The sequence below is a fragment of the Anoplophora glabripennis genome, unplaced genomic scaffold (genome assembly GCF_000390285.2).
Source record: "Anoplophora glabripennis isolate ALB-LARVAE unplaced genomic scaffold, Agla_2.0 scaffold41, whole genome shotgun sequence".
Lineage (NCBI taxonomy): Eukaryota > Metazoa > Arthropoda > Insecta > Coleoptera > Cerambycidae > Anoplophora > Anoplophora glabripennis.
Genome location: NW_019416901.1, coordinates 1,600,045 through 1,626,437, shown reverse-complemented (window position 1 = coordinate 1,626,437; position 26,393 = coordinate 1,600,045). Strand labels below are relative to the sequence as shown.

At 33.7% G+C, this 26,393-nt stretch overlaps 1 protein-coding gene across 1 annotated transcript; it reads right to left on the bottom strand.

The window, feature by feature from the left end:
* Positions 1-236: 236 nt before the first annotated feature.
* On the bottom strand, positions 237-21,391 carry LOC108917224. The gene is made up of 6 exons (XM_018723715.1): positions 21,215-21,391; positions 20,467-20,631; positions 5,294-5,443; positions 2,949-3,078; positions 1,760-1,849; positions 237-484 (listed from the first exon to the last, which is right to left on the bottom strand). The coding sequence occupies exons 1-6, from the start codon at positions 21,389-21,391 to the stop codon at positions 237-239; spliced, it is 960 nt and encodes a 319-aa protein (XP_018579231.1).
* Positions 21,392-26,393: the final 5,002 nt, after the last annotated feature.

Genomic DNA, 26,393 nt, shown 5'->3' with positions numbered 1-26,393 from the left:
AAAACAAGGCAACCGTTATTTTGTTAATAAATTGATATACATGGTTTTGGTAAAAATAACATACAGGTACTTTTACAGCGCCTAGGTAAAGACGCTTTGAATTTATTTTCAATTCTCGACCCAACGAATTGAACAACAAGACCAGTAAAACCCGCCATACTCAGAGCAAAAATTTCTAATACCGTTTTCTGACCATAGCCTACTGTCTCAAAAACCTTGTATGTCATACCCACAACTTAAGTGCTAGCGGTGGTGCTCCTGCTAGAGCCCGACGTCGTGCTTCCGGTCATGATGAATCTAGGGGGTGGTTGTGGCGGTAGACGGGGGTAGTCTTCGACCGGGGGGAGGACGTTTTCGAAGTAACCTCCCGAAACGTTGCCTGGAGGCGAGTAATGAGCCACTACGACTATCTTTCCCGTCCTGGAACGGGCTTTGCCCACTCCGCAGTAACGGGAGCCGACCCACACCATCTGCGTGAAATGGCCTGCGGGAGAAATCGGTTATTGGTAAAGTTTTCAACACGGTTAAAAATAGAGTAGGGTCGTTTCCAACTTTTTTGGTGGTTTTCAAAGATTTACGCAAAATATTTACGTATTTCATTATGTTCTATTCTTTCATAGATCTGTGTAAAAAAAATAGCTAGGCAAAACATTTCTGTAAAAATTGGTTACGGAAGTTTGTGTAGTAAAATTACAATTAAAGCTGACCCAAGAAAATTTGAAAATTTATTTTTACCAAACAAGCTTATTTAAACTGACATTACGTGAAACAACTACTCCGCTGATTAATGTGCCGACCAGTATTGAATTATACCAGTCATTTCTAGTAAACGACTGGGGTCATGCGTCAGTCGAACCCACCAGACATATACTGGTTTCAAATTTATTAATTATCATCAGTATGCCTTAAGGGAGACAGCAGGTCGCTCTCTGCCAGTTTGACTGTTTAAATTGGTAGGTATTGAGTAGCAGCGATTCGATTTACCAACGAATGATAATTAACAAAAAGTAACTGTCATTTGCTAGTTTTATTTTATGTTGAAATGAAATTTTATGAAGAGTTCGCTTATGGAAACGACTCCATTTTATGAGATGAGCCGTGAGTAAGTTGATAAGAAAATTAATCGAGAGATATGTAAGGACTTACATAAATCAAAGCGTGCGTGAATATCCGACAGTAGACAGTGATGAACGATGCGATGGGGCTTATCTTTAATGGAATCATAAATGTTGTGAAAAATATAAATACCCAGATAAATCTAGAACAAACGTGGAAGAAAAACACGATGAGGATCGGGAAAGAAGGTTATGGAACGAGGTTATTCCAGGTTCTGGATTAACTTGATAAAACACGAAAAAGGAATTTGAATTTGTATTAGCAACGCATAAGTTGAAAATTCTCTATATTGAAGGTGACATCGGTGAACAAAATATACTTTTCTATCTGGATCCATAATTGCTCCATCACATCATGTCTTTGTGATGTCCTAACCTAAATATGTGAAAAACATGTTCCTACAAAAAAATCCATTTTGTATTGTTTAAATATATTCTTTCCTTTTTCTGGTATATATAATTTTTGCATGAATATAAAGTATCAAATAATTTTCTTTCAAATGAAACACAAAATACTTGTTAATAATTGTTTTCCTTTATTACGTCTCATTTGAAAAATTGTTTAGAAAATGGAAAACCACCCTCTTATTCTAATACAAAACAAAACAGTGAAGATGCAAACGTCTGTCTTTAGATACACTTACCTGCATTAACGTTAGCGTGTAAGCAGTCTGGTTCTTTCCCAAAATCGTACTGTCGAACTGCAGAATACCAGTACGTAGCTACTTCTTGTCCTAAAAGTAGATATTATTCCTGTTTAGGGTATCGGAAATACAAAACATATGATTCAGTTTATAATTAAACTATATTCTGTTATGAGTTCGATCAAGTTACATGTTTGATAAGTACATAAAACAAAAGCCAATAAACTAGAGGGAATCTATTTTGCCTACTACCTACTATGTTATTACCAATCTTAAGGCTTACTTGAAGGTTGTTTTATTTATATTTGGTATCTTTTGGAATATTAAAAGTAGCAGGCTAATAAGGAAGAAAGTTTAGTTAGGTACGCGAGGTAAGGGTACTCATCTTCCATTTTTCTAGTAATTTAAAATCGATTTTTCATGACTTGCTGTGATTGCGGGGGTTCCAAATTTTCATCTCTACATTCTCGTTATAGTGAGGTACAAAAAAGTTTAATTTCACGTATTGCATAGAGTACCTAAAGTTATTAGAACAAATATACAGAGTGAACCTTAAACAAGTATTTTAACTGCTGGGATTATTCGCAGTGTACACAGTGTAAGTCATTTTTCAAATTTACAAATATTTAAGGGATATTTTTTAATTCGTTCAATCGCACACGTATTTTGAAAATCGCTATCATCACGAAAACTAATTAAAATTGTGTGCGCTAACTGTGTGTGTGTGTTTAAAAATATTTATACAAAGTGTTCCAATTTATAGATATACAAGCCTTTAAGATAATAATTTATTTTTAGTAAACTCTAAAAAGACACACATTTGGAAAATATAACTTCCTCAAATTCTTACTGTGCTACGATTTCTGCCGATTTGTTATTTTCACGGACGGTGTTTTCATATTAAATGCTTTAAGAAACTGGACACGCAACTGTAAGAAAGTTTAAAACATGGCAAGTCAGCGGTTCCCAACAAGTGTTGTTATCAAAAAATCACGCAGGTCTATTTAAAATTTGACTCCCCCGTGAACCGCCACTGGATGTAATCGATGACGGGCTCTATTCGCATTATGCGCGGCTGTTAGCTCTTTGGGATGGATTAAATTTCACAGAAAAAGGCTTTCTCTTTGTGACCGCCCGCCATTCACGCGAAAACGGATACAAATAATAAATAGACCGTTGATTTATTTACCTGACACATCCTGAATCAATCCATTAGAAGGCCTGCAGAACAAATTCTGGCCGATATCCTTATCGTTGCGGTAGTAGAATTTATTGGTATGGGCCAAATGGTTCGCCCACGTCTGAGCAAGGTAGCAGAGCTGAAAAGACGCGGTTAGATGTAATGCACAGGAAATTGAGGTTAAATTTAAACTCATAAATCGAGCAATTCATTTCCAAACCTGTCAGCTGTTTTGCTGTACCGAGTGACCATGAAATTAAAAAGTTAAAAAAATAACATGTCTTTTCACTTGTACGCTTATGATACACACGGACACATATCAGCTGGAAACTGACACTTGGCGGATTTCGAGAAGTCAAACCATGCAGACTTGGTCATTTCTTTCTGCTCAAGACACGCAAAGTTAGACACAATGTGCTTACTATTTTGGAACCGGAAGTTAATTTGTGTCCGCCATATGTCAGCTCACATTTTTAGAATTATGTCTGCCTCTATATTTTTTCAATTTATTAGTCTCATTCACCAAAAACTCCCCTTAAACACATGATAAAGTGTGTTCTTTAAAGATCAGGCAATATTTCTGCTTGCTATAAATTCCCTCCCTTTTCCGGAAGTCAACTCATCTACAAAAACACCCACAGTTATCGAGTTGGCGCGATCCATTTACAGCAAAAACAATATACTGTGGCGCTTCCATATATCAGGGGGGCCTGGCGGGAAGCAATTGTCACCGGAACACAAAACGACTTCCGCCTTCAGAACTACGCCGAGAACTGTTGCCAAATACACAAAAGGCGGGGGATATAATAAACAATTTATTACGTTTCAAATGAGGGTCGGTGGAGAATTTATGTTGTCGGGTTAGCGTTGTTTGATTTTAATCGCTGTGTCTGAGAAACTATTTGGATAATTCATCACGAAAATGTTTAGAGGAAAGAGGAAAGTAAATGTAGGGACAAGCGTACATTTGTATAGTTTTAACTGTAGACGCTTACTATATTCTGAGGCAGTGATAGAACGAAGTGGCCTCCCAACTATTCTGATTTAGCATCACAAATTTTCGAAGGACTTAAGATTCTTTCTCGAAAATAAGTTTCCCTATTACATTTCTACAGAAATAAAAAAAATATATATATATAATTTTAAAAATACAGTAATATCAGTAATTATTACTTTAAAAATTGTTCACACTAATATCTGGGAATTAAAACACGCACTTTAGTCTCGGTCCTTTTGCAGTTCGTGGGTTAAAAGTGCTATTTTAGATAATTTAGACATTCAATGGAATAAAATGTCACTTTTAGTCTTCGAGGAACTAAATATAGACCCTGCTTTAGAACTTAAAAGATGCACTTTAGTTCCTTAGGCACTTTGCGGGTTAAAAATACTATTTTAGGCAAAAAGTGCCACTTTTAATTCTCAAGGGAGTACAATTTATAAGAAACATTAAAATATGCACTTTAGTTTTTTGTTTTCATTTTAGTTTAGACTTTAAAAACTACACTTTAGTTCTCAAGACTATATCGTTTTTGTACAATTTAAACGAATATTATAAATGTAACTTAGTGAATATTGCAAAATATTTAAACAAGTACTACTTTAATCTCCCAGTATTGAATCATGCACTTTAGTCCATGATACATAGGCAATTATTTCCTTCTTAAATAAATGTTTTACAAAAATAAGGAAGTATTTTTTTTAGTCTCCTAAGTGGCTATTGAACAAAAAAATACTTTAGTTTAGTTAAGTGCTATTCAAGATTTTTCAAGGAAGGAAAAGGATTATATTGACATTTTGCTGTTGAGTTAAAAGAAGCACTTTAGTCTCTAAGTATATATTATATTTTAATTCCTTTAGTGCACTAATCTGAACTAATGCACTTTAGTCCCTTGGTATTAAATACACTATTCTCAATACACCGCTGATTAAAAGTGAAGTTTGACCTTATTTTCAAGGAATAAAGTGGAAATAAGTTTTAGTTCCTCGGAGACAAAATCTAGACTTAACTTCTGATGCACTTTAGTTTGTTAATAAATAGTATGTTTTGCAAAAGAAGCTAATACTATACATATAGCTTAATTCATTAGAAATATTGATCAGTTGTTAGACAAGATCGGATATTAGACTTTTACCACTTTAGTTCCCAATCATCCATTTCATCATCAGGATTATACAATGCACTTTAGCTCATAGAGTACAATTATCAATTTTTGCTTAAATAAGCACAGTCGCTTACAAAATAAAGAACTAGAGTGCTTTTCAATTTACTTTCGGGATTAAGAAATACACTTTAGTCCTTTGCTGTGTAATACCTGTACTTCGCTATCTATATTTTTGTCCGATTTATACTGTACCTCTGATGACATGGTAAGGGGTGGTGAGGCGTGCCTCTGCCTGTATACGTTGTGCCAGCACAGGCAGTCGGTTATAAAGTCACTGTCTTGCCACGCTGTACGAATTTCGGAGACGTCTAGTACCATGCTCACTGGACGGTTAGTTAAAATCTGGAACAAACGACTGTCGTTATATTTTAAATCGATTACTGGGTACACCCGGTGACTTCTTTGGGGTAATGTACAGGGTGTCAATATAAACATTGACACGACAAATTCTTTGTTGATAAACAATTTAATAGAAATGTAATAATATTATAGTATACAATGTGTTCTACTTAAGAGGGATTTTTCTGTAACTCTGCAACTGTAAAATTTATAAAAAAAAATGGTTTTGATAAAAGTTGCCTGGAATCATGTAATGAAAATATTTTTAGCTTTACAAGGTGTTGCATTTCAAGTGGGCGCTGCGTAACGTTGTTATTTTAAATGGAACATCCTGTATATTATTGCGTTTTTGAATTACTTGGTTAATATTAGGTAGAGTTTATAGAGGGGAGTACTTTGAAGGAGACAAAGACCAATAATGTACAAAATTAATAATAAAGTTGAAAAAAATAAAGTTCGATTATTTTCTGAATAGACCCCGTATGCTGGTAAAGTACTAAACTACTTCCTTTTGGTCTTAAACAGTTTTTGAAAGCTTGAAAAGTAGTTCGGAATACTAATACACTTAAAATATTTCCTTTTGCCGATTTTGCTCGCAGTTTTTCTCAGCACTACGATGGGAGGATGGGAAGTTTGTTATTTCGTGTGTTTCGACATGCGATACGGTTATAGCCGGTTTCATGTTTCGCTCAAGTTCAAATGTTACGGAAAATTTGTCAACGCGAGTATAAAAAAATGTTTTAAGTATGTAAGATATGATATATGTAAATGCAAAATTGTTGGAAGAAAAGTTCGTGTGGACTTACTATAAAGATTTCTTACCTTTTTCTACAATCTTTCCAAGGAAATAGAATTTTTACTTGAAAATTGACCTTCTGTATATTTGACTACGATTTTTATCATAAATGTTAACGTTTTAATAAAACTGTTAGTTTTCAACGTAATCACGATTGGTTTTGTGAAGGAAAATTACTATTCTTCTAGTTTAACTTTGTTGTAACATTGTAACCGACGAATAATATTAAGTACTACGTTGTTAACCTGAATTTTAGGATCGATTATTTAAATTATTATTGGATATACATGTTATAGAACATGAAAGGGGCGAAAATTAAAATCTTACTTTTTCGTTGTCTAAAAATGTGTGCAATATGTACACATATTTGAATTAAAAATACATTTATAATAATTACACTAAACTATTTAATTTTTCAACCCTTAATGATAAAAATATAAAATTAATAGTTTCTTTGACCTTAAAATATTTTTATAGTGCATATAGTGTTAGATAGAAATCTTTTCAATAGTCCCTTTGTTAATTTTTATCCTACAATAATAGAAAAAAACCAAAATATTTTGTGAAAAAAAATTAACTTTTGTACTCTTGAATATTTTTCGTCTTTTTTATTTTTTGTTATTTTCAAAAATGTAATTTTTTTAATTACATTTTTTTTTTCAATTAAAACGTAATATTTTCAAAAGTATGCATTCTAAACCGCTTAAACTTTTATAATATATTGTATAACCTTTAACCTGATTACCTTTAATTTTAAGTCTCGTGAAAAATTCATCAGTTTTTGTACTGATTTTTTTTTTCGAAAAAGCGAATTAACAGTTTTATTTTGATCATAACTCTGTTAATTTTTATGCTAATGACTTAAAGTCAAGTTCATTTTAAAGATTTTTTAAAGTACTTTAAAAAATGTTCTGTGCATCTTTCTTGAAAAATATAATTTTTTTGTTATTTAACGTTAAATGCTTCCAATTTAGTTTCTGGCGGACATGAGATTATCTTCAACCAGCCTTATCTCAGCACCTACATGAATGAAAAATAACTCAATCTTTTTCTTTTTCTATAAGCTTAATTTTCTTCGTGATGTTTGTTTTTCATAGAACGTCTAATTTCCGAGTTATTCGAGGAAAACTTCTGAAAAACGTCTATTTTTAATAAAAAATGTAAATTTTCAATCAGCAATAACTCGGAAAATATTGACTTATCGAAAAATGTTCATTAGATACTTTTTGCTTAAAATTGATTCCTGGGTTATTTTCAATATTTATTTCATTTTTCGCCCCCTAGAAGGGGTGGCTTCCACCCCCTGGGCAAAAGCGCTCATCGGCACTTAATCGGTTCCATCCGAAAGAATTCGGAAGAGAAAGCCTTGGTTCCTGGACTATTTCTTTTCTAGCTTCTGTTTCACTTAGCTACGCGAATCACGAAACAAAATTTCCATTTAGAACGTTTGCTCTCGGAGTTTGAGCCCCGCAGAGTTTGCGGGATGCGAGAAGGAATATATTAAAAAGTCGGGGCAAGGAAATGCGGGCCAAGTTTTTCTATTATTTTCTGCTTTCGCTCTCGTACATACGATAATAAATAATTCATCACACACTTGCAGGTGCCTTAGTTTAGAAAAAGATGTCCTATATTTTATGATTCAGGCGCTGTTATTCTAACATTGTTGGTGTAGGTTTGAAGGCAGGAAGAAGAAATTGGGCATATACCCAACATTTTGCTCATGTTTTGCATTTATTTAATTCACTGGTTCATTAACTGAAGTAAAAGTCATAGAAACGAGAATAGTTTTGTGTAAGTAAACTATGTCTTTTATCCTCCATTTACAAATATTTTTTTTATCCGAGCGAGTTCACCAAACACCATTTATCAAGTAGATACCAATTTACTAAATCTAGAGGCCCTAACAACGAATATGCTTATCACTACATTAACTTTGGCTGAATTGGGTACGAAGGGGAAGCACTTTCAGTAATACACCCCATTTGTCGGGCAGCTAAAAGGCAATGGAACGTGCGACTTTTCCTCCTTCATCGTCGACCTATATGAGAGTGGATTTTAAATCTAGGCCAAAGCTAAAATATGTGGAAGCCTAAGGGCTTCCTTACGTAGAAAAAAAAGTTATAGATTACTTTTATCGGAATTAAAATTTCGCTTCTATCAATTTTTCATACGAGAAAGAAAGATGGATGATGGTGATACTGCAGTTTCTTGGCGTCCTAATAACTGGAGATGTTAAGAATGTTCTGGATTTGATATTAAACTTAAAAAAAATTGCCGTTGGTAGAACTCTGATAAGGGATTTCATATATCTAATAATATATACCACGCATGTGTGTGCTCTGAAAAACACTAGCTTAAATTCAGGTATATTTAACTTCTAATCATTTCATAAAAGCAAATAAATTGACTTGGCAATGTCAACAACGGCCAATAATAGCGACACATTAGTCACGAAAAGTTTCTCGGGATTGCACTTCAGCCATTATTTTGCACTCTGCGAATTAATAGTGCCATTTTAACTTTATTTGCTGTGAAAGTGAAGTGTTGTTTTAATCCCATTATTTTTATAGCTTCACTGATAATTAAAAGATGCACTTTAGCGAAACATTCGAGATGTGACTTAATCGTTAAAAATTTTGGTCAGTCATTTGTCAAAAGTGCCTTTTGTCCCTCGGGCGGTTGTTTAAACGTCTTCCTCTAGATTAAAAAATGCACTTCAGTTATTAATTTGGTGTATAACATATTACTTTGCACTCTGCGAATTAATAGTGCTGTTTTAACTGTATTTACTGTGAAAGTGAAGTGTCGAACTAAATTAAAAGATGCACTTTAGTGAAACATTCGAGATGTGACTTAATCGTTAGTAATTTTGGTCAGTCATTTGTCAAAAGTGCCTTTTATCCCTCGGGCGGTTGTTTAAACGTCTCCTTCCAGATTAAAAGATGCACTTCAGTTATTAATTTGATGTATAACATATTTACTTTGCACTCTGCGAATTAATAGTGCTGTTTTAACTGTATTTACTGTGAAAGTGAAGTGTCGAACTAAATTAAAAGATGCACTTCAGTTATTAATTTGGTGTATAACATATTACTTTGCACTCTGCGAATTAATAGTGCTGTTTTAACTGTATTTACTGTGAAAGTGAAGTGTCGAACTAAATTAAAAGATGCACTTTAGTGAAACATTCGAGATGTGACTTAATCGTTAGTAATTTTGGTCAGTCATTTGTCAAAAGTGCCTTTTATCCCTCGGGCGGTTGTTTAAACGTCTCCTTCCAGATTAAAAGATGCACTTCAGTTATTAATTTGATGTATAACATATTTACTTTGCACTCTGCGAATTAATAGTGCTGTTTTAACTGTATTTACTGTGAAAGTGAAGTGTCGAACTAAATTAAAAGATGCACTTCAGTTATTAATTTGGTGTATAACATATTACTTTGCACTCTGCGAATTAATAGTGCTGTTTTAACTGTATTTACTGTGAAAGTGAAGTGTCGAACTAAATTAAAAGATGCACTTTAGGAAACATTCGAGATGTGACTTAAGCGTTAGAAATGTTGGTCAGTCATTTGTCAAAAGTGCCTTTTATCACTCGGGCGGTTGTTTAAACGTCTTCCTCGAAATTAAAAGATGCACTTCAGTTATTAATTTGGTGTATAACATATTACTTTGCACTCTGCGAATTAATAGTGCTGTTTTAACTGTATTTCCTGTGAAAGTGAAGTGCCGAACTAAATTAAAAGATGCACTTTAGTGAAACATTCGAGATGAGACTTAATTGTTAGAAATTTTGGTCAGTCATTTGTCAAAAGTGCCTTTTATTCCTCGGACGGCTGTTTAAACGTCTTCCTCTAGATTAAAAAATGCACTTCAGTTATTAATTTGGTGTATAACATATTACTTTGCACTCTACGAATTAATAGTGCTGTTTTAACTGTATTTAGTGTATAAAGTGAAGTGTCGAATTAAATTAAAAGATGCACTTTAGACATGTAGCTTGAATCGTTAGAAATTTTTGTCAGCTATCGGAATAAAGTGCGTTTTATTCCTTTGGTTGTTGAGACTACACCTTCAGGATTAAAACATACATTTTAATCTTTGATACGCAACACATACTAACTTTTTTAAAAATTAATGTGCGCTTATTATGGTAAGGAGTGTAGACTTCTAGAAAGCACTTTGTGGTGAAATATTACAAAACGGAAAACCGCAAATTAGTGCCGTTCTCGCAATAAACCGATAAAACCTTTAGAGTCCGGAAAGTCGCGTCTAAAACTACGTTGCATGTGCCAAGATCAAGATCCCGTGGCGCTAGAATTAACCAATAACTCAGAAAGCACCAGATACTATCCACTAAAACCCCCTAGACGTTCAAAATACAAAGTACGAATCGTTATCAGCGTTTTCTATCGCGCGGAAAGACTCGCATTTCTAATCTTAACTGATGTTTTGTTGTACGTAAAATTGCCGACTGCTCGTGAAGGTTGAGGCACGGACCTAGATCGTATCTGTGTAGGTCAAGTAGTACGATTTGGTATTCGGCAGGTCTGGTGTCCCAAAATCCTTGAGAATATCAAAGTAAGCCCTTGGATACGTTTTCTCGACCACAGAAATAACCTGTTGAATAAATGTTTAGTTACCTATATGCAATATAGTTCAATGTCAAAGAAAATTCAAAGATTTGTGGGTTAAAATCTAATAAATCCGGCAACATTGCTTATTTTTTAACAGAAACAGCTTCACATTGATAATAATACTTCTTATTACTGTGCCTGTAATAAGGGAAACGGCTAAAAATTTTTAAATGAATCCAAATACTTCCACTTTGAGATCTAAAAAATGCTGTATCGAAATACATTGAAAATCTCTAAATATATCGAAATACCTCACTTCAAAGTACTTTAACACTTCGAATTACTTAGAAATATATAAAAACCTTCAAATTACTTAAAAAACTCGAAAACTTGTACTTCAAAATGCCTCCCAATATTTAAACAACCTCTACATGCGGCGAAATACCTATCTTAAACAGTATAAAATACTTTTAAATACCCGACATACATCTCTAATTACATCAAAACTTCACGATGTAGCAGTATATATAAAAGCAACTGTAGAACAAAAAATAGAATTCCTCAAAACAGCCAAATACGTAATAGAAATTCAAAATGCATCATCATGCTTTAAAACAACTTGTTGAATCGGCTTTAGATTCTTTAGAAACTTAAAAAAAATAGCTGTAAAATATGTGAAAATACTTCGAAACGGCTTCAGAAAGATTTAAAAAGGATGAAAGTAGAACATAATATGTATGTCAAAGTAGCTTCAGAAAGCACAAAAATTATTTTTTAGGCCAAAGGTCGTAAGTGAAAGTTTGAAGGTCAATGGTCAGAAGCAAAGGTTAATGGGCAGAAACTAAATCAAAGGTAAGATGTTAAATATCAGTGCTCGACGACCAAAATCCAATAAAAGATCAATGATAGAACCAAAGGTCAATGATCAAGGTGCCAAAGGTCGATGAGCGATTGATCAGAGGTCAATTTTTGAGATATTTCGATGAATTTAGTGGTTTTTGAGGCATTTTGACGAATTTAGAGGTTTTCGAAGTGCTACCAAGTTTTCTAGAAGTGTTTCGAAATTTATTTTTTTTTTTTTTACTTTTACGTCTTTAGAAGTATTTACATTTATTTTGAAGTTTTGGAGGTACCTAGTTCGGTGTATTTATTGGGATTCGAGAGATTTCGACATGGTTAGAAGTTTTCTGACAGGTTTTAAAATAGTATTTCGACGTATTTATAAGTATTTCGAAGTTCTCAGAGCCATTTTAAAGTATTTTAAAGTGTTCGATGTACTTTGATATATTAAAAGAGAAAGAAAGATTCTGAGGCATTTCGAACGGTTACAAGTTTCAAATAAATTTGAGGAATTCATTTTTTATATACCTATTTAGAAGTAACTGTATTTGTATTTGGAAGTTTTGAAAGTCGGTGTATTATAAGGATATTAGAGAGATTTTGATATGGTTATAAGTTTCCCGAAGTATTTTGAGACATATTTCGACGTATTTATAAGTATTTCGAAGATTTCAGTGGTATTTCAAAGTATTTTTAAGTTTTTCTGCTTATTTTGACACATTTAGCAGTTTTTGGAGATTTCTTAGCTTCGATGTAGTTCTAATGTCATTTAGAAGTATTTTGAGGCGTTTGTTGTATTATAAAGGTGGTTTTTATTCTTACACACTTTACTTACAACTTTATTCCATTTTATTGCTTTATTTTACATATTTTATAGCTGTTTTGTAAAATTTTATGTTTTATGAAATACAATTGACGTTTTCTGGATGTGTAGGCCGACCCCAGAAAAGAAACCCCATTGATTTTACAAACGGTGGTATTTCTGACAGGTGTTCCCACAACTTAAGACTTTCCAGAAGTTTCGTCGTAAACGGCTAGATCCCAGCTGACGATGATGTATCTCTCTCTGAACGGCTCCAGATCGCATCGGCGATACCCTTTATCGAACATGCAACTCGAACAATTTGTTCTGGAAAGCGGCAAGGCCGGCCCGAGGCGGAAGATAAAGTGTTATTGATGGGTTTCTTCCTCTAAATTAGCTACGCTCGTAGCACAAAGCCCAATAAGTATTCCGGGGACTTCGGCATGTTGTTAGCGGAGCGGGTAAGTTTCCTTATTGTAATCTTAATTGTGAAACTCCCCAGACGCCCGTACAGGCGCAAAAACAGATATCTTTAAATAAATGGGAGCGGAACGGACTTGTTCTACTTTGAGGTGGCTTGAATAAATGTTCTTAAAGGTGTTTTATTGCCGCCTCGCGATCAGCATTCGAGATAGTAGCAAATGATTCAATTTTTTGTACAATTAGATTAGTGTACTTTATTATAGAAATGGACACCCTGTATTTTTCTGCATTTTTGAAAGCACCGTAAAAAATAGGTGAACTTTATTAAGGGTTCTGCATACCTAGGACTTATTGTTTGTGAGATATTTCAATTTTAGTGAGAATGCGGCTTAACGTAGTTTAATATTATCAATAAAAAAATTATTTTAAGGAAGCAGCTTTGGAGAGTGCTTGTTATATCCTTGAAGTTATAAATTATTATATTTGTCGTCACTTAGTATTTAATATTGTATAATAATAAAAAATAATACTATAATAATAAACAAGTACCTACTATCACCCCAAAAAAAAACCTGACCCCTACTTAAAATTACATCCTGTAAGCTACTATTAGACCGATCAAAATAACTCATTTAGAGAGAAAAAAAAAGAAAAGTTGACGTCAAACAAAAAAGTATCCAATACAAAAGATCATGCAAAAATCTACAACTTTTGTAGAGGTCACTTTTTAACATGACCTCAAAATTTCCGAGAAAAATGCGAAAAACAGTTTTTTTTCTGATTTTTCGTTTTTTATTTCTCATTTCCGCAAAAATAATTTAATTCACAGCTCAAAAACATGCTCAAAAATGCAAAAAAGTAAAAAATGACTTGCAACAATGAATTTTATTGTTGATAATTTGTTTAAATTAAAAAACATTCAAAAACTGATTACACCATACAATTCTACGGAAAAAAATTAAAAAAACTGTCTCATTGTTTGACCCAAAACTATTTTTATACAGTAATGCTATAAACATAAGTCGAATAGTGAATAAATAAAATAAATAATATTTTTTTCCGTAGGATCGATTAGTGTACTAATTTTGATGAATTCATAGATATACAGTGTGTCCAAGATAAGGATGGGATAGCATTAGGATCTAGGAAACGGTAAAAGATACGGGGTGGCTCAAATTAGAAGAAAGTTGTGTTTTTTTATACCTAACAATATGCTGTTTAGAAAGTTTTAAAATTCCGGGTAATTCCGGAGATAAAACCCGAAATTTTGCTAAATTGTTTAATTTTTTCTGGCTTTATTTGAAAACGAATTTTAAAATAAATTACATATTTACAATGCCACTTTTTTCGCTCTATACAATGGCGTCAACATTTTTGCAATCCGACGTTTCGTCTTCGAGGGGCCATCATCGGGTTAATTTTTTTAAATACGTCGCTGCTATTTTTATGACAAAATCTAGTCATTTTTAATTCTGAATTAGAGGATATTACTATTGTAATCGCTTAAAAAGTTTTTAGCTTGTTTTAGCTATAATTTAAAATTTTTCCTGAGTACGACTCTGAACGCTTTCAAAATATCTATTGGATGAAGTCATAACAGTATAAAAGTCAATACCGCACAAAATATCCAACAATTTTTTAATACTGTTAGCAATACTAATTAGAAATAATAAAATATTTCATAAATTCGTATTATTTTTTTATTAGGTACAACTTTTTAAATTATGGATTAAAAAATTTGTTGGATATTTTGTGCTGTATTGACTTTTATTCTCTCCTTTCTCTATCTCTCTTCCAATAGTTACTGGTATTTTGAAAGCGTTCAGAGCCGTACTCAGGAAAAATTTTTAATGATAGCTAAAAACGTTTTTAAGCGATTACAGTAGTAATATCATCAAATACAGAATTAAAAATTACTAGATTTTGTCATAAAAATAGCAGCGATATATTTAAAAAAAATAATCTGATGATGGCCCGTCGAAGACGAAACGTGAGATTGCAAAAATGTTGACACCATTGGATAGAGTGAAAAAAGTGGCAATGTAAATATGCAATTTATTTAAAATTCGTTTTCAAATAAAACCAGAAAAAAAATTAAACGATTTTGCAAAATTTCGGGTTTTCGGATTTCGCGTTAACAGTAAACTTTGCAGTTAATACTTCTCCAGAGATAATTTATCATTTGTGCATTTGTAATTCGACTTAGATGTTTATAGCAATACTGTACAAAAATAAAGTTTTGGGTCAAACAATGAGACAGTTTTTTTTAATTTTTTCCGTAGAATTGAATGGTGTAATCAGTTTTTAAATGTTTTTTGCGGTGTTGTTATGGAGCTAGAAACTTTCAAAGGTAACTTGATGGACTGTAAACTTAATGGACTAAAATATTTTTGTATAATTTATATGATTTTTCAAAATTCGATATCTCGAAAACGGTTAATACATAGTACATGATGAGGTATGCGAATTTAGTTTTGAATTTCGAGAAATATTGAAATATGGAATAATATACAGGGTGTTCCGTTAAATAAAAAGCAACTTTGTTTCGTCGTAACTATTTGATTGATCCTGTAGACTTAATTTCTCTTTATTGTAATAGATTTTAAAAAACCTAAAACGTTTTGTGTCTTCGACCGTTTGCATATACCTGTATATCTGCGACCCTATATATTACCGGCCAGAGGACTTAATATCGTTTGTTTTCCTAAAAAATAGTACGAATGACGTGGCAACTGGCAACCAGATTGGAACCTGTTCAATCAACTTTAAAAATGCTTTCCGGAACACCTAGGCGGACTTTCCATAAAAGTAAATGTATTCGGAACCACATCGTCTGCCTCTCGCGACTGCATTATCCCCATAAACCCTATTTTGAAGTGCGTTACCCGCCCGACGCCGAATTTTATCATTAATTTGTCATTCCCACCGACTCTGATTGATGGCGACGGGATTCAAACGGCGTAGAGCCGCGCGGAACGGCTAAAAATAGACCTTTGAGGGCATTATTCAAACTGTTTCCTTCGCACTTTTTGCGTCATTTGTTCGCGAAATTAATAGATTAAGGCTTTGGATTTCCTTTTGTTCTTTTAGTACCGAGCCGCATTATTAATGATGTATTCGATTAAATGAAGTCAGAGGGGCGGCGCCACGTTCTCTTTGAAGTTAAGATTAAATTTTCGGTGCTAATAGGGTTAGGAAGTATCAGATATCGCACCTTTATGCTTGGCTAGCTGGGAATAAAAGTATTCCAGTCTAAGTTTGCCGTGGTTCATCCAATATGACAGAAACAAAAGATACACAGTAACAATGAAAACATCCTGTATATAATTAGTGCGAATATAGGTACTCTAGATGTTGTTTCACTGTATTTAACAGTAAACTTTTGTTATGTAAAATAATAATGACAAACATTTTCAAGTGACTGTCAGTGTCAAAATACAAATTTATTCGTTTTTTGACAAACGAGAATCAAACATTAAACACTAGCTTCGTGGTTAGCTCGTATTTTAGTCAATTTCCTTAGCTCAAAATTTTGCGATATAATTTGATGTATAATGCGGTACACCGCAATAAAATCAGCATATCAATATGCAAATGAACAAAAATTATAAATGCTAATAGCGCCATCGAATGCCGCGAGCTGTTTCTATGAAAATTTGTTTATGTGCATTCAAAACTCAAAATGACGGTGTTTCGTTCTCAAAATGGTTTCGATGAGATTTGGTAAAAGAATAAATTTGCCCAATTTACCGGCAGAACAGATATAGTTTCAACATGATGGGGCTCCTTCACATTTTGTACGGGCATATCTAGATGAAACTTTTCCAGATAAATATATTGAACGCAGAGAAGCAATTGAATGGCCAGCTAGGTGTCTCGATATGACCCCGCTTGCCTTTCTTTCTATGGAGTCACATAAAATTGTAGTCAACAAAAATATGCCGCAAGATATCGAAGAGTTGCAGGAAAGGGTAAGGCATGAGATTTCCACTATTCCTCCCAACACCCTTCTAGATTCACCACAAAATTTTGTTCAGCGAATTCATTACTGTTAGGAGGTGAACAATTTGAGCACCTTACAAAATAGAATTCCAAAGAAAATATTTATTAAAACTTGTTTTCTCTCTTTGTTTATTCTGGCATAAATATTGTTTTCATAAAATTTAAAATGTTCAGGACATTCATTCAACTCCATCGACCGAGTTTCTTATCTTTCTAGGAATAACCTCAAACAAAATCGAAATTAATTAGAGCCACCAAGTTATTTCCCTGATGAAAGACCATATAAGTAGGAACACTCGACCTTCGCGTTTGCAATTAAGATAAAGGCATATCTCCCGATACGTGGGATGTTTAGAGTCCTGCGGAACCCTTGCGTGTTAAATCAGTTAAATTTTACCATCAGCTGGGTCATTAGTGATCCCGCGCGGTTCTATTTTAACTGGGTCTTAAATCGAATCGCAAATCGAATACATCGTTTGCCGCAGATGGAAAAGCCGCATTAAGTGCGGGTTATTATTACATTTGTATACAGGATGATACAGTTTTAAAGAAACAAGCTTCCTATGTTCGTGCAGATCATAGATACGAGTAAAGAATCACATCTCCGAAGGTTTCAGCGCATCGTATATCATTCCACTCAAGGCGAAATTTTTTATTGTATAAATTTAACAGAATCCTTCCTAATAACTTAGCGTGATAGTTGGAAGTAAATAATGCCTGATAATTTCATTTTCCTTTTCTTTTTATTACATTCTACGGGACAATTCTAGCTAATGGCCTCATAAACATGCCACAACTGAACGTTTGTAGATAAGAAAGGTGTTTTAATTTTTCTATTAATTTGTGTCATTTCATATGGATTTATTTTCGTAATCTATTTAAAAAAATATGCGAAGATGGAAAATAATAGGACATATTTCTGGAAGTATGTTTACAACAGTACAATCCAAAATGACAGTTGTACCAACGAAATAAAGCGATTCTCTGTAAAGGTTGGTGGAAATCAATTAGTTCCAAATCGGTCTTGACAGCTACACGATTCTCGTTTCAGGCAAAAATCTAAATCCCACTTCTGATTTAACTTTCAGTGGGCGTTCGATAAAATTAATTGAGATTATATTTACTTAAATTTGTAACACGCCATTCACAAAGTAAGTACATCTGTCTAAAGGAATATATGTATCGGGATTTCTTTTGCATAATGTTATTCATGTACATATAAAAAAATTGGATAAGCTTTCTTTGCAACCCAGAACTTTTAGTAAATAGGAATAAAAAATATGTAAATATGCATATAATATTAACAAAATGAATATGAATATTTATCTCTCTGTTTTGGTTCCTGTGAAAGTATTACCTCAAATTGTGTACATTTTAAGCAGTTAACTTTTTAAGTTTCACGGCATAATGTAGTAAAAAATTAAGATTTTCTTATCTTGATTCCTTTATTTATTTAGGTAGATTTAACAATGCGGCAGCGGTAAAAAATGTTACGTTCAACATTTCATTAAGAAACTCAATTTCTTAAATAAATAGTTTTTATGCATTCAAATAAACATGACAAATTCGAATTTGTCCGAAATTAGGAGAGTCGAACTAATCTATAAGTACCGTGCACACAATGTATCTCCTTAGCGTTAGAAATCTTTAACTTGCCTATGGTGCTTTTGGACTAGGCTATGTGGGGGCAGACTTGCTCTTAGAACCCTTAGACCCCCCCCCCTGCTGTTGGTTTCAGTTGTTATAACCGCATCTAATGTTCTCATATCAAAATTGCTAAAAAATCGTAAAAAATATGTTTTAGTTATGATTACTCTCTGGAGACACGCAGTTTTTTGTGGCATATGTCATTTTTTCCCATTTTAGTCTAGTCTCTTCAATGAAAAAAAAACAAATTAATAAAACCTGTTTTTGCACCGATATGGATTTTAATTTCAAATTTTTAACCCTCCTATAAAGACACTCCAGTACTCCAGGCAAATGACGTCTGGATCCCGATATTGGCCCTTGAAAGTGGGTTAAGCTTTTATGAACTTGGGAAAACAAATAAAATGCCCGAGGTACTGAGAGTTCATACTGTTTGACCGCATTGTAATTGCTTTATGAAAATTCCGGGAACTCCCAAAGACATTGGGAAATATTGGAGGGAAAATCGATAAGCTTTTTATTATATTGCTGCAAGCTTACATTTTTATGGAAGCGCTGTGTATTTTGGGAAGGCTCGTTTAAGCGTAAACTAGCCCGAAGCAATTTTATTTTATCGTTTTTCGCTGAGCGAGATAAAACTTTTAATATTTCCCAATATTTTATATTTCTCTCTCGAAATATATTTGTTTCTAAGAGTACAGTTTTCATTAAAAAAACGGTGACGTATAAAACTAGGGTGACGTATAAAACTTTACCAAAACTGCAAAAAATAAGATACTTGAATTTTTAAATTTTCAAGTATCTAGATTCTAGATGCTTTATTTGAGGTTGTGCAACATTTTGAAAATTCGAAAATTTTATTTCAAATTTTTTTTTTCAAAAAATTATTTTGCAAAAACTATAGAACTGATTTAAATGAAATTTAGTGTGTTGTTTTATTATACTCTAAAGTTTTTTTTCTCTCAAAATTAGAATGCCCTCGGAGCAATTAAAATATTTTTTAAAAATTATCCAAAAAACTTGATTATTTTGCCTTTTTTTCATCAATTATTGCTACTTTGCAATATCGGTAATAAATTTAAACATTTTTAACTTACAGTATATTGTGCAAAATTCAATTCTAAAACTTTTTTCCTCTTCAACATTCTTCCAAAATGCTTAGGTTCCAAGATATAAGTAAAAAAAAATTGTTTAAACATCTTTGCAATTTTGAAAATGTTCCGGACCTCGCCCAGATCTCGGGATCTACAACTTTATTATGCGAGTTGTACTGAAGGTACAAAATCCAGAAAAAACGTGCTTGCCCCCTCTCACATCCACCTCAAAACAGATCCGCCTTGGTCTAACGTAATCTGCTTCATATCCATAATATATCGGACCCTTACTGGGTTTCCAACAAATTTATATTTTTACCAATAAACGCAAATCATGTACCAAATTTGATTGCTCTATGTGAAAGCATTGCTGAAATATTATTGTTTCTCGAAATTTAACACTCATCTTCAGAGGCCCATATCTCTTCAATGGTACATCTCAGGAAAAAATGTTACATGACAAATCGGCATATTTTAAGTTCCTCCACACTTGCCTGCTCTGAGTCGGTAGAATTATGAAACACCCTGTAAATATTCTCGGTTCCTTGATCTTACCAAAGCGTTTTATTGTGTCACATTCAATTCCCAATTGCCTTATTATGGTACCGCAAGGATCAGTTCTTGGCCCGATTCTCTTTTTAATGCATATTAACGATTTGGCTCGTGTGAATGATTCAGTTTTAACTATTTAATTTGTCGATGATACTAATCTCACTAGAACAACAGTCCTATAATTGATGATTTAATAAAAAAATATAACAATATAAAAAAGTAAGTAAGGATTTTACCTCGTTATCTTTATTATGCTCGTATTTCGCTGAAAATTAAGAATGAGGGACTTACTTTCTGTAGGAGATAAGGCCTATTGTCGAGTTCTTCTGGACTTAAATTATTGTTGGCACAACTCGCTTCGATGGGCTCAGCTCTGTTAGCTTTTAGGACCCTCACAGCCTGAAGTCTTTTTCTCAAGTTTTGTAGAGCGCGAGCCTCTTCCCTCTTGCGACTGGGCTGAGGAAATTAAGTCTTTATTAATTCCCATCCGCAACTAATATACGGTTGGGTAAAATTTAATGCTTTATAAAACACAGTAATATAAAATAAGCTCTACTGAAACTGGTTGTTTATGTGTCACGATATAAAACGTCGACAGACCGGAAATATTTCCTACTAGGTGATTAAGTAGAGCTTTATTCACTCAAATTATAGTGTAAAGTTAGTTATTAAGGCACTATTTGCATAATTTGTGTTGTTGTGTCGAATGTACATATAAATATTAAATGTTACATAAATAAAATGTGAAGCAATTCAAAGTTGTATGACGAAAATCGCATCTCAATATCGTTTAAGTGACACAGGGCGTTTTTCTTTTTTAACCGCGCTCTGTAAGTTTGAATAATTTTTTTGCTTGTGAAAATTTAACTAAATTAAAGCCTTTATCTTTTTTTTATGTTAAAATGTCGCTAAGTTTATAATTTTATAAATCGCAGTTTCTTTTTTATTTTATTTTCCTGGCCTTTCCGAGGGTTTCAAGTCGACGCGTTCCGGATGCAAGATTACATAACCAAAAAACAAAACAACCGCCCCCACCTACCTGGAAAGCCGGTGCGGAGGGAAGGATGGCAAACTGCGGCTCAGCTGGTTGTCTGGCCGCGCTCAGCAGCCGCTTGCTCACCGGCGTCCGCGGCTTCTGACACTCCGTCAGCAGCTGAATGCCGGGGATGCTGGGCGGGCAGATGGACGTCTGAGAGGCGATTCTCGGCAGCTCCATGCCTCTCCGGGCACAGCATCCCGCTACCAGGCGTCGGGACCGAACTTCGAGGGCTGACTACACCGACTGCTCGCGCTCGCGAGGGCGCAGAGGGAGTGCGTGCGCCTATGGTGGCGCTGCCGGCCTCGGGAGTAGCAGGAGACGCGGAAAGTCGAGGGTGTAAGGAGGGTGCACCAACGGGTGGCGGTTTGGACGGAAATCAGAAGTGGGATACAAGTCGCCGCATGGCCAATTTAATGATATTCTACAGTAACGAGTCTAGATATTGCATTAACTGTTTATTTGTGGTGTTTATTTAATTTGACATTTCCACAATTAAATGAAAAATCAAATTGTTTAATACACAGGGTGATTCACAAATGGTGATCAAAAAACTCACTCGCAAATCAGGCCTTTGTCGAAAAACATAAGAGACCTGTTACATTGCAGGTACTTTATTGCACGACTTCCACCCACAGAGGGCGAAACGCAATGTTTTAATTGCCAGTGTTGCGAGAAACAACTATTCCGCGAGCTATATGCCCTGACCGGCATTGAATTATATTCGCAACACCTAATGCAACAGCTAGGATCGTTCGTCAGTTTAAACCACCAAAAAAAAAGAAAAAATACATTATTTATTTAAATTTGCAAAGGTACGTTTTTTCGTTAATAATATTTAGGATAGATTATCGATAGTGGACGGTTCTGTAGTCCACTTTCTAGTACTTTTCAGCATAAAAATGTCTCTTTAGAATAAACTTCAAGTCAGCTTTCTTTTTACAAACGATCTACAAAATTTACAAATAACTTATATGGCGGGAAACGACTACTGTGCGGACTACACGTCTAAACCAACATAGAATTATACTAGCAAAATTCAACATTTCGGACTTATTAGTCCTCTTCAGTATGTCATGTGATGAATGACCTGGCAATTTTATATGTCTTAACTACAGACATGGAGTGAGCAGCATTGGCAGATAGCGACCTGTAATTTCGTAGGTGCCAGGGAAGCGCGACCAACCGGGCGAAACAAATTTTAACTGATGATATCGCAGGAAACAACCACTTTATATGCCCCAACCAGCATTGAATTATACCACCAATATCTAGTAAACAGCTAGGACCATACGTCAGGCGAATCCACCATACGTATACCGATTTCGGAGTTGTTAGACCTCATCAGTATATTATAAGTGAGGCAACTGATAATTGATCAGGCTATTGATGACGAGTTATCTACTGACAAGAAGTCCATTCCATTTTTTCTTAGTACAGTTCTTGCATTTAATTTTTTTTTAATTGAACAGTGTATTGTACATCAACACAAAATCAGGAAGTACAAACTTTGAAAATCCAGTTCAACTGTAGCAAACTGAGCAAAAATAAATTGTACGTAAAATATTGCTCTATTTAAAGATTAAATTAGATAATTTGTATTCTGAAAGAACGATCTGGAATTAGCCATTGGAGAATTTAATTAAAGGCAGGGAAAAGGTGATCAACTGAGTAATTTACTCATTTTAATTTACAAAACAAGGTAATTTCTACGTAAATTCACACTAATTTCGACACAGAAAACCTTCAAGTCTGCTTGAGCTACTTGTATTTTTTTATTGAGGTTTATGCTCAAACAAAACTGAAAAACGGATATGTAACCTTACAAATACAAAAAATAGGAAATGGATATCGAGTTAATTATTTTTTATCGTTTATTTATGTTCATAGAAATTATACTTACCTTCTGACTTCTAAAAATACTGTGAAAAATAATCCATGACTTTCAAAAGGTGGATGGAAATAAAGATGAACGCATCTACCGTATATTTTTATTAATATTCATTTATATATATATTATAAAACTACAATGGCGATCATGCAAAAGTATACATTATACAAATTTTCCATTAGTTACATATGTCACACATAAGGAACCTTTTTTTGAGTATTTCTCTTAACAACTCGTATTTTTTTACAATAAATATATATATAAATTACACGTCACAAGTCACTTCTAGTAGGTAAACAATATCGAATAAAATTACCGAGCAACTCGTGCAATTATCATATTGGAAGTACGATCATTTCACCTAAATTTGATTTAATTTTTCGTATATCTAATTATCGGTACGACACCCCTTTGACTAAATCAACATAGTTGCCCTTTTTGTACTGGTAATTGCCCCTTTCTTTTATATCGTACATTGCATCCCATTTCCGATGTCACGTCGTTATTAAACCCAGAAAGTTGCAATTTTCGTTGGCCCCTTTTTTGAGGGTAATATTCAGGTTAAGATAGATTTTCAGTAATATGAGTTTTTGAAATTGAAAAAAAGGATAGAGTTGGCCCTGACTGAAAACAAATGCATTACTATATAGAATTTGGTGCCACGATATAGTTGGCTATGGACAAAATAAATTCATATAGTTAACGGGGTAAACAGAAACTTAAAAAAATTTGGTGTCTGCTGATATGCTCTATAAAAGCAAAAAAAAACAAATTTCTGATTTAGTTTCTGTCTATCTATCTCATTGACTGTCATTTTTTACTTCCATAGCCAGCTGTATACAACAATAACACCAAGTTTTGTTTAGTAATGCAATTGTTTTTAGTCAAGGCCTACTTCTTCTCGTTTTTAAAGGAAATGACTATAACTTTTTTATTTTTTGAGATAAGTATGACAAATTATATATTTTTGGAACGCACAGAACACCCACTTTTCAACTAGACCCTTCGCTATGGCCAACCATGTATATAATTTTGATTTGTAAGTCCAAGACCATCAAAATCATTAAAAAATTAAGTACACCATTGGGTTTTAAGAGATTTTCCTTAAACTTTGTGTCTTAATAGTAACAATCGAGGATCTCTATATGACATCTAAAACGGAATGCACTGTACAGTTCGATATGCAGAAAATATATCGAAAACTATTTTTTTTATACAAAACTACAACGCTACGACTTTCAGTCGAGAATTAAACTAAACGTTCAACAAAGAAATTCAACTTCCCGTTTCCAACGTTACAGAAGGGACAAATCCGTGCATTACTCTAAGAAAGCAAAGGTGGATTTCACAAATTTAAATACAATAAAAATTTTCCGCCCCTCCGCGAGTTCTTGTCGAGGAGCCGTCAGTCTTTAGTTCTACTTAAGCTAGAAAAACCGCGCTTAATAAATCCCGAGGCGCGGGTGTGTAAACTGCAGTCTTTATCGGTATCTTTATTTTTTGGCTTGAAATATGAACACTGTAATTACTTTAAGAACCACGATAGGCTTGACTAAAACGCCAATTGGTCGAGACCCTTTGCGAAATCGCCCCTCCAACGATGCAGTCTCTTAGAATAACGACGGACGGATATTTCGTCAAAACGATGTCGCAGGAACAATATAAACACGATTAAATATACCTTTTGAGATCAAAATGTAGCTATTGCACGTACGTAAGTTAAAAAAAATAAGTCTTGGGTGGGTTAATATCGAACATCAGCCAGTCTTAGGAAATTAGTCTCTTTGAAATTTGTATTAATACGTAAACAGTCCTGTGATGAGTATTGAATCGTCCCGTAAGCAACGCATTTTGACTGCGGGTGCTTAAACGTTATTTTCTTATAGCAGTGTGGAAAAAGTTAAAATGGAGTGCAACAAAACCAAAAAATAAAATAAAACAATTCAAACAAAACGAATAATCAAAAAATAAACAAACAAAACTTTCACTGATCCATTTTTAATTTAAATAAATTAAATTATTTGCAAAACGTATGACTATTTTTGTTGGAAGTCCAATCGTTTGCAGTCAAAATGTAATTTTTTTAACAAGCCCAATTTTACTATACAGCTTAACACCGAACAACAAGTAACAACTACTATCGTACCGAGGAAGACATCGCTTACGAGACGACCCATAAAACCACTATAAAACAGTACGGGCTTATATAATAGTTACCTATTAACATTTTCTTCATTTTCAGGGTTAACATACAGACGAACCGCAAGTATATAAGCCCGACTAGAGGATATCAACTAACAGAGCGTTAAAAGAACTTACAATAAGTTAATTATTTACTTTTCGTTTATAAACGTTTAAATTATCCCAAAAACGGCAACAACACACCGACATAACATTTAAAATTAGTCTTACAGTTAAGTTAGTTTAACGTCGCAAAGTCTTGATTTGTGTAAAAACAGTCGGAAATAAAAATGAGATCCAATGATATGGCACATAAAATTTTGTTCTGTTTTCTGAGCGTTTCTCGGTTTTACCTGGCTTCGAATTTTGTGAAATGCTAAACTAGGTGTCGCGGCAAAAATGTAAAAAACTACAACTACGAAAATTAATAAAATTTTGACGAAAAGCAGTCTAATGTGGAATGTGTTGCGTGGATAATACAGGGTGTCCCAATCTGGAGGATTTTAGCGAAGATGAACTAAATCTATTTCTGTGCAAAGTTGTGCGTTTAATCACTAGAGGGCGCCTCTAGCTTTGGCAACAAAATTTAAGTCATAAATCTTTCAAATTGGCGAATTATTTCTATGCTCAGAAAGAAAATTTTCATGACGAAGAAATATCGAATGGAATTTGCGAAATAAATAATTTACTGACACTAAGATCTCGTACAATTTCTTTTTCCGTAATCAACTGACAAAACTTTTTATCAACTTTAGCACTTTTTAGCGAATAAACGAAACAATTTTTCTCATTTTGGCTCCAAGAATGTGTACGGAAACAGACAACTTTAAATATTTGGCGAAATCATTTTTGGTACTTCCCAGAGAGAAATTTTAAAGTACTGGAAAAACTTTTTTCAACGTTTCTGGAGACATTCCCCGTAAACTATGGGAGATTTTGCTGAAAGAAATTTAAGATTTCATATTTGTTGCCAAATATCATCAATGTTGCACTCAAATATACAGGGTGGGCCATTAGTGCGAGAAAGTAAATTAACTCTTGTTATTCGTCATACAGGAAAAAAGTTTATATAAAAGTTGTACAGAATCAAAAATCCTAAAGGACAAAATT

Bases quoted from the DNA above. Each gene is read 5' to 3' on its own strand.
- LOC108917224 (XM_018723715.1), bottom strand. From the start codon at position 21,391: ATGGAGCTGCCGAGAATCGCCTCTCAGACGTCCATCTGCCCGCCCAGC. The intron at 20,632-21,214 runs GTAGGTGGGGGC...TAATTTCCTCAG, and splicing joins CCTCCGCACCGGCTTTCCAG to CCCAGTCGCAAGAGGGAAGA. The intron at 5,444-20,466 runs GTAAGTCCCTCA...CGTTTGTTCCAG, and splicing joins GGCCTTATCTCCTACAGAAA to ATTTTAACTAACCGTCCAGT.